Source organism: Odontomachus brunneus, unplaced genomic scaffold, assembly GCF_010583005.1.
Source record: "Odontomachus brunneus isolate Ranch 3 - 2012 unplaced genomic scaffold, Obru_v1 Obru_scaffold_002, whole genome shotgun sequence".
Classification (NCBI taxonomy): domain Eukaryota; kingdom Metazoa; phylum Arthropoda; class Insecta; order Hymenoptera; family Formicidae; genus Odontomachus; species Odontomachus brunneus.
Genome location: NW_022639452.1, coordinates 2154312 through 2162575, shown reverse-complemented (window position 1 = coordinate 2162575; position 8264 = coordinate 2154312). Strand labels below are relative to the sequence as shown.

Genomic DNA, 8264 nt, shown 5'->3' with positions numbered 1-8264 from the left:
TTATCTACTGACAATTCAGACAAGCCAGAGATCGAGTTCTTAACAGCTTAAAATTTCTTGTCTAACAGCACATCCAATTTTTATTCATCTCATCAATATTTTTTTAAATTTTATAAAATATCGTGTGTACTGGAATTGCATTTAAAGTCTCCAAATGCAATTATTGTTAAACCTAAGGTATTTACATTAGAACTTTGTTTCTCCACAAGAGGTACAGAATGAATTCTCACATTAAACAGTCGAAAAACTCAAATTCTGTAATGCGTCGTTCGTCTGACCTCAGCAATGAGTCTTCCACTGCGCGACTCTATCCAACAGATCTTCAACTACGTTAGACGAACGAAGATGATATCTGAAGCTGGTTAATTTGGATTACGACACATTAATATACTTTGTACTGATATATTACACTCCGTAAGCTAGCTGCAAGATTAAGCCGAGATAAAGTAGATAAATGAAAACACACATCAGCAGACGTTACATAATCACGTTAGATACGCGGTCTCCAGCGCACACGGAATCGGTCTTACCCTCAAGAACCGAGATATCGATTTTCACGAAGGTATCTCGAAGTCACCCTGCCATTCGCACAGATGTCCCCGGTCGACGTCGCTGCGTCTAGCTGGCGTCGGCGTCGGTGTCGGCGGCGGAGGCGGCAGCGGCGGTGGCGCACGAAATGCGCCCTCTGATGCGGGGTGGGAAAGAGTATTGATTGGTCACCGTGGTCGCCGTCGTCGTAGCCGCCGTGCAAAAGGGTGGCGGAATCGGTAGGCGCCATCACGCGGGGCTACCGCCGCGACCGTGTCGTCGAGAAGGGCGTCCAGCCAGCGGCCGCGGTCTCGACTCGCCGAAAAGATGGTCATGATGGCTGGCATGGAGGACCACGAGCGCAAAGTCATTATGGAATTCTGCCACCTGCTCGAGAAGAGCAAGCAGCTGTTCAACGGGTTACGCGACCTGCCGCAGTACGGCCACAAGCAGTGGCAGGGTTACTTCGGGCGGACCTTCGACGTTTACACGAAGCTCTGGAAGTTTCAGCAACAGCACAGGTGAGACAGAAAGAGAGAAAGATAACGGGGAGAGTCAGGGGGAAAAAGAGAAAGAGTGAGCGTGAGAGATCGTGTGTGTGTGTGTGTGTGTGTGTATGTGCGTGTGTCTACGGGGGTGAGAAAGAGAGGAAGGGGGGAGATAATTCTGTAGCGAGGTTTCCCTGATACCATCTTGAAGTACACCTGGTATTCTTTGCATCCAATTTCTTCGGAATCGAAAGATGCTTTCAAAAAGTTCGAGGATCCGATCATTAAGGATCCACGACGGTGCACGAGGTGTCTCTCCCGAGCGAGTTTGTGTGCGAGAGAGTCTCGTTCTAGATTTCACTTGGATTCGCGTATGATTCAGCGATTTCTGTCGATCTCTCGACCGCCCTCCATGTTTGGCCACGATCACTTTCTCTCTTTCTCACGATCAAGCCGGACAGTAATCGTTCGTTAAAATTGGTTTGTGACATTCAGCGTGACAACTGGTAGGTGCTCGGAGTGGCATGCCGCAAAATTATGACCATCGCGGAAAATATCGTACGGTGTCCTTCCCAGCTTCTTGATGTGGAGTACGATATCTTGGCACGCGAACGTTATGCGCGAATGTCGCAGCGCGGCTCGCGATCGCGTTTCACGGATGTCATCGTGCTCTCCGACAAGTCCAATGATGAAATAAAGGTCCTTGTGTGAGACGAGGCCCACGTGACCATCGTGCCCTCGTGCCCTCGTGCGTCGCGCTCGGGACCTCGTATCCAGCCTATCCCACGAGATGCAATTAGAACGATCGAAGACCTCGTTTCCCAGCTTCTACACATTGATTAATAACTCGTACAGTTCACTTCCGTGCATTTCTCCAAGCGTCGTCGGCGGATGCAGATTGCTCGTGTCGCTTACTTCGTCGGTGGCTTCCTCTTTGAATTTCTTCCAGCGAAGTTCCACTTCCTCCGAAAGTACACTAGACCGAGTCATTCGAAATCGAGTGACTTTTCATTCATGTAGAGTAATTTCTCCATTCTGGATTGTCGAGTGATAATTTCATTAGAAAATGAAACGTAAATTCTATATACTGCATCGCTTCATTGGAACAAATTCATTCTAATCGAGTGAAACACCCACTTTATATTGTATAATACAGATAATTTATTATAAAAGGAGTGTAGGATATTCATCTCTTTCTGAATTTCATTCGTGAGAGTTTTCTACGAAACATTCACGAGATTCATTCACGAAAATTCCATCGACTTGCGATTTTGAGTGTCAGTATTTTTATTAACGTTTCGCTCGAATTTTCACTCGTGAGAGTTTTCTACGAAACATTCACGAGATTTATTCACGAAAATTCCATCGACTTGCGATTTTGAGTGTCAGTATTTTTATTAACGTTTCGCTCGAATTTTCACTCGTGAGAGTTTTCTACGAAACATTCACGAGATTTATTCACGAAAATTCCATCGACTTGCGATTTTGAGTGTCAGTATTTTTATTAACGTTTCACTCGAATTTTCACTCGTCTCGAGTGGAATTTCGCTTTGAGAAATTTCGAGAGTAAAACTAATTGGATAAAAGTTTAAATATAATTAATTTGTGGTAAGAATCGTACGAAACGCACGAGACGAGGTTAGGCGCGGGCGTAGAAAATATCGCGTTTAGCCGCGAGACAGAGCGCGGCCCGTTCATTGAGGATCTCGTGCGAAATGATACACAGCGTTCGGCGCGTAAGCGTACGTAAATACGCCGTACGCAAAACACGTGCGCGCTCTCACGTGCGCCCCCGCCTGTTCGCAGAATGATACTGGACACGAAGTACGGCCTCAAGAGGTGGCAGATCGGCGAGATCGCGAGTAAAATCGGCCAGCTCTACTACCACTACTACCTGCGCACCAGCGAGACGAATTACCTGCACGAGGCCTACTCGTTCTACGCGGCGATACGCGGCCGCGCCTACTACAGCCGCGCTGCCAAGGAGGACAGGAGCGACCTGATGGTGAAGAAGCTCAGGTACTACGCCCGCTTCATCGTCGTGTGCCTGTTGCTGAACCGCATGAAGCTCGTGCGGGAGCTCGTGCAGGAGCTCGACACCCAGATCGTCGACTACACCAGCACGTATGAGCCGGACGATCAGCTCGAGTGGAACCTCGTGCTGGACGAGATCAAGGCCTTCGTGAAGGCCGAGTCCGCGGTCGGCGTGCTGCACTCCGACTCCAACCCCATCGTGCTGACCCACAGGCTCGGTCCGCAGACCTCGCCGCCCGTCGAACGATCGCCACCCATGTGCCTATCTCTCCAGGAGATCCTGATCGTCGGTAATTGCACCGATCAGGTGAAGTTCAGTGAGTTGTCGATGGACATGTTCAGGATGCTGCAGACACTCGAGCGGGAGCCCAGGGACGACCCGAATCACCTGCACGACGCCTCGCCGGCGGGTCGAATGCCCTTCCGACCCGGACCGTATCCCGGGCCGGAGAATGGCGCGCCGAGACGCGACAATCCGCACAAGTACCTGCTGTACAAGCCGACCTACAGCCAGGTGCAAGTGTTCCTCGCGAGTGGCTTCAAGGAGCTACCGGCCAACGGCGCGTTACTGCTGTACCTGTCGGCGGACGGCTGCTTCTCCACCGTCAAGCACCCCGAAGAAAGTGAGTGTTTTATCGAATTGCGCCGTTCTCTTGTCGCTCGTTTGTTTGTTCGTTCGTTCGTACGCAAATATCTATACTATGTTAGACGTTAGACGTGAATTCTACGTCTATTAGAACGCTACCTTGCTGAAAATAGATCTCGAGGAGAGGATCCGCAGACCTCCCTTTAATCGCGCCAATTTCTTCTCTCCTCTCGCTTCTCTCGGAATAGAGCACCAGCTTAGCTTCGAGCTTACGGAGTTGGGAAGAGAAATTGTGCCTTTGTGTGTCACACTGTAGAAAAAAATTCTGCTTCTAGAGCGGAATTCGAGAATGCTTCTCGGCTAAGTGCTTAATTAAGTAGCTCTCATTCGCTTCGCCGTCAGCCGATAACCTGTCTTGCATGGATCAATTAATGACGCGCCGCAAATATCACGCGGGAAAGCGATATTTTTATCGGTAATAAGAATGCACGAGCGCAGGTAGTGGAAATCTCGGAGGAAAATGCAGACGGTACTCGCGCTCGGAGCAGAGGATGGAGGAACGAACGTTAGATTATCGTGACGCGCGCGCGATGGTGCCACGTCGATTTTTTTTTTTCTCACCCGACAATCCGCGACGATAATCTGTGTATGTCCGCTACCGAACACACGAGCTAGTAGAAACATCGTACAGCGTCGTTTGTGCCGGCCGACTTTGCCGTGACACACACGGAACCGTTGCTGACTGCCCATCGCGGGCATTATTCGCGCGGTATCGCGCTTGAGCGCTATCAATCCCGATATATCGGAGAGTCCCGCATTTCACGCCCTACAATCTCGCGCCCGTCTCAGAGAGTCCGTGGCCAGTTCTCCGTTTAAGTCGATCGTCAGCACAAACGGTAGCGGTCACCCAAAAGTGGCATCACTATTACCAATACGCGAGAGAGAGAGAGAGAGAGAGAGAGAGAGAGGGAGAGAGAGGGAGAGAGAGAGAGAGAGAGCAGGACGGTTGTACAGTCATGTGGAGTTAAAGCGCATCACCCGCTTGATGAAGCCGAAGGTGTACGCGTGTCGGTCTTTTCGGTCAGTTTACCCGATTGGTAATCCGGTACTTTAGCCGATATCATCGTGGGAGATGGGGCTGGGTTCCCCGTGTTCTCTCAATTGGAACAGCCGCGACATTCGATAATCCGCGCGCGCGACGTCGTAGAGAGAGCCGTGTTGGCCACGTGCTTCGTACACGTGTACGAAGCGCGCACTCGATCTGGTGTGAGGAGATCCTTTACATTGCGTTCACATACACACACACACACACACACACGCACATACACCCACACACGCCGTGCAGATCGTCTCGGTTCGCTCGAAGGATATTCCCGCGCCGCGGATCTTCCGGCGAATCCCATCGTTACCTTGAGAATATCTGTTAAAAAATAGATCCCTAGAGAGAAGCTGTTAAAAAAAGAAAAGAAAAAGGAAGGAGAGAGATAGAGAGGAAAGAAAAGAAATCTTCATCGGTGCACGCGGTCTAGACCAAGGCTACACGTTATGGTCGCAAGAGGGGTCTTTAAAGTAAAATAGAGTAGCGTTCTCCGAGGCATCAAGGCCGATATCGTAATAAAGAATCGTAGCCGAGTGTGGCCTTGCAATCAATATCAATGTATTAGGAAGCACGGCTCTATCGATTACAATAATTGGCAGTGTAAATAATGCGGAGTGCATTCCGCGACGGTATTGTCTATTGATGGAGACATCGCGGAGGAAATCGTGCGCGAAAATCCCGCGAGCGAGCTCTCTCACTTCGGCTTGGGAATGAAAATAACCCTTGCGTCGTGCGATTGAATTATATGGCAACATTGAGGGAAGTCAGGATCCATAAATAAGTCACTCATTTGTGCCAAGAACCGTTTGAAAATTTCAGTACGCGGTGTCAATGTATCGTCGCAATGTATCGTATAACGCGTATAATGCATAACGTCGGGGAAGAGGAAGATAAAGTCGAGGAGAGAGCGGGCCGTATGGCGCCGAGTCTCTCGCGCGGATTTCCCTCAACGTTGCCTGACATTCGACGGATCGGCGAGCGCAGAATTGCACGATGTTGATAAAATCGCGATCTTGCAGTGGGGTACGACCTGGGCGGCGTGTCCACGTGCAGCAAGAGGGAGCCGGAGCACGGGAAGAGGCCGGCCGGCAGCAAGGAGCCGCACTGTCTCTACCCGGGCGACCTGTACCCCTTCACCAGGAAGCCTCTCTTCGTCGTCGTCGACTCGGACAACAGCTTCGTGTTCCAGGAGATACCGCGCTACTTCGGCCAGCCTTTGATGGTGCTCATGTCGCCGCAGGACACGCCACCGACCCTGCGCGACCTGCGACACGGTGGTAGCCTGTTCACCCTCTTTCTTCACGCCCCCCTTGCCGCCTTTTGCCTTATATGCAACGTCGGGAGCCTCGCCGTGCATCATTGGGAGCGCTGCCAGCGTTACATCGAGCGATTCCTCAACGAGGCCAGTCAGCTCGTCACGCGTTCCCGATGTGGTAAGGATACTTGGACACTCGCCCCGTTGCTCCTTGGGGCTTCGGTTAAGCGGAAGCGGACGAGCGGGCCCGGTAGTGGAGGACGATGAGAGTTCAGGAAGCAAACGTCTCGTCGGGACAAATAAAGAAAGAAAGAAAGGGAGGGAGGGAGAGAGAGAGAGAGAGAGAGAGAGAGAGAGAGAGAAAAAGAGAAAAAGAGAGAGAAAGAAAGAGAGAAAGACACAAGGAGAGATCTATAAAAAGAAAAAAATATATGCACCCGCTTTGACAAGTCACGAGTCGAACAGAACTCGACTGATATGACAAGCATCCTCCTCCACGAATCGAGCCGTTCCCGACGATCTAAACACGTGACACGTGCCAATCTCCGTCCACAATCGTCCTAAGCAGCGCACATCCGTAGAGACCAGCGTGCTGCAGTTCTTCGGTGACGATTTCCTGCGGCTGTTGCTGGTGCGCTACGTGTTCTGCTACGTGGTGCTGAACATGCACCGTTCGTTCAGGGGCCGGCAGCAGAGACCGCGCAGTTACCCGCCTCTGCCGGAATCGGAGGTCCTCGAGCACCCGGTCCTTCATCATCTGGTGCTCGACCTGGCCGTCTGTCTCGACGCCCGCGACCACTTCTCGGACAGCAACGAGCTCGCCTGACCCAGGCATCTTCCCTGCCCGACCCCCGACACGACGTCCTTGTTGCCATCTCACAACCACGATTACGATTACGATTACTGTAATTACAATTGCAACAATAAAATCGTTACACTGAGACCTCATTAAACCGCGTCTTCGCAGTAATCGCGTACTCGAGATCGCGCCCGCGTGCGCGTGTGCGGACGCGTCCGTGTACTCGCGGTCCCCCCTCCCCCGACCGGGTTCGACGCGAAGGGGGACTCGGAAGACACCGCGGGGGTGGTACGCGAACGCTATCGACGCTACGGCACCGAAGCACCGATATCGCTCTACCGATTTCGCATACCACAACATATACATATATACATAATATAAATATATAAATATATATATATATATATATATATATAAATATATGATATATATATACATATACGACGGGACTCACCTCCGTCCGACAACGCGACACGAGAGTCCCTCTCTTATAATTCGATCCGCGTACGAGCGAGTGTACCGCGCGCACCAACGCTTTCGGACTGATATGTAAGATATAAAGATAAACTGCTTTCTCGGTTCTTCGAGTTACACACTTGAAAAAAGAAAAAAACTGAAAAAAAACAAGACAAATGCGTTCGCTTGAACTTGTAACATAGGATATATGGAGTGGCAATATAATTTTCATACGAATAACAAACACATCCCCCTCGAATATATTTGCATTCTCCATCTCGTGATACGCACCGTAAAGAACGAACGGCTAAAACAATCGACTCTCTCCGTTTCTGTGCTACTCTGCGTGATTCAAGGTAGACGATGCATCATCATCATCATCGTCATCGTCATCATCGTCATCATCGCCATCATCGCCATCCACATCATCAGCACCATCGTGGTCATCCCACCGATCATCGTCGTCGCCCGCGTCGCTTGCGATCGGCTCAAGAGCGTCACCCACGCGCGCGCTGCACCGCGTCTCCTCTTCTCCTCCGCTCGTTTATTTATAAGTAAAAAGTGGAGCGGCGGACCGTGAGCGGCGAGAAGCTGCGAGAAGCTTGACGCGTTGACCGCATGGATGACGACTCGCCGGTATAGACGACGGCCGCGCGCGACCACGCGACCCGGTGGGATTTATAATCGAAGGGATTAACTGTGTGCTCACACTTGTACGATACATGCGATCTCTCCCTCGCAAACGACGCTCGACTCGCGGAAACTTGAGCGGCCCGCACGTTGCGAGTCGAGCCTCGCGTGAACGTCGTTATAGAACTTGTAGCGTTTTAACACACAGTGTATTATATATTTATACAAGCTCTGTATATTCTATATATTTTATAAAATATTGCAAAGTATAGAGCGTTTCAGACCTACCGTACACCACTTCTCAGTCGCGCGCAATCGCTCGCCGATTTTTTCGTATCTCGCGCTCTGGCGTCCACTCTCGTCCGGTTTCTTCGTTCTGTACGCATCTC

General features: G+C 50.7%; 1 protein-coding gene across 1 annotated transcript; it reads left to right on the top strand.

The window, feature by feature from the left end:
- The first annotated feature begins 651 nt into the window (after positions 1 to 651).
- Positions 652 to 8264, top strand: LOC116843012 (protein SCAI). Its single transcript, XM_032812978.1, has 4 exons — positions 652 to 1049; positions 2823 to 3673; positions 5755 to 6168; positions 6572 to 8264. Exons 1-4 carry the CDS (start codon positions 856 to 858, stop codon positions 6814 to 6816), a joined length of 1704 nt encoding a protein of 567 aa, XP_032668869.1. The 5' UTR covers positions 652 to 855; the 3' UTR covers positions 6817 to 8264.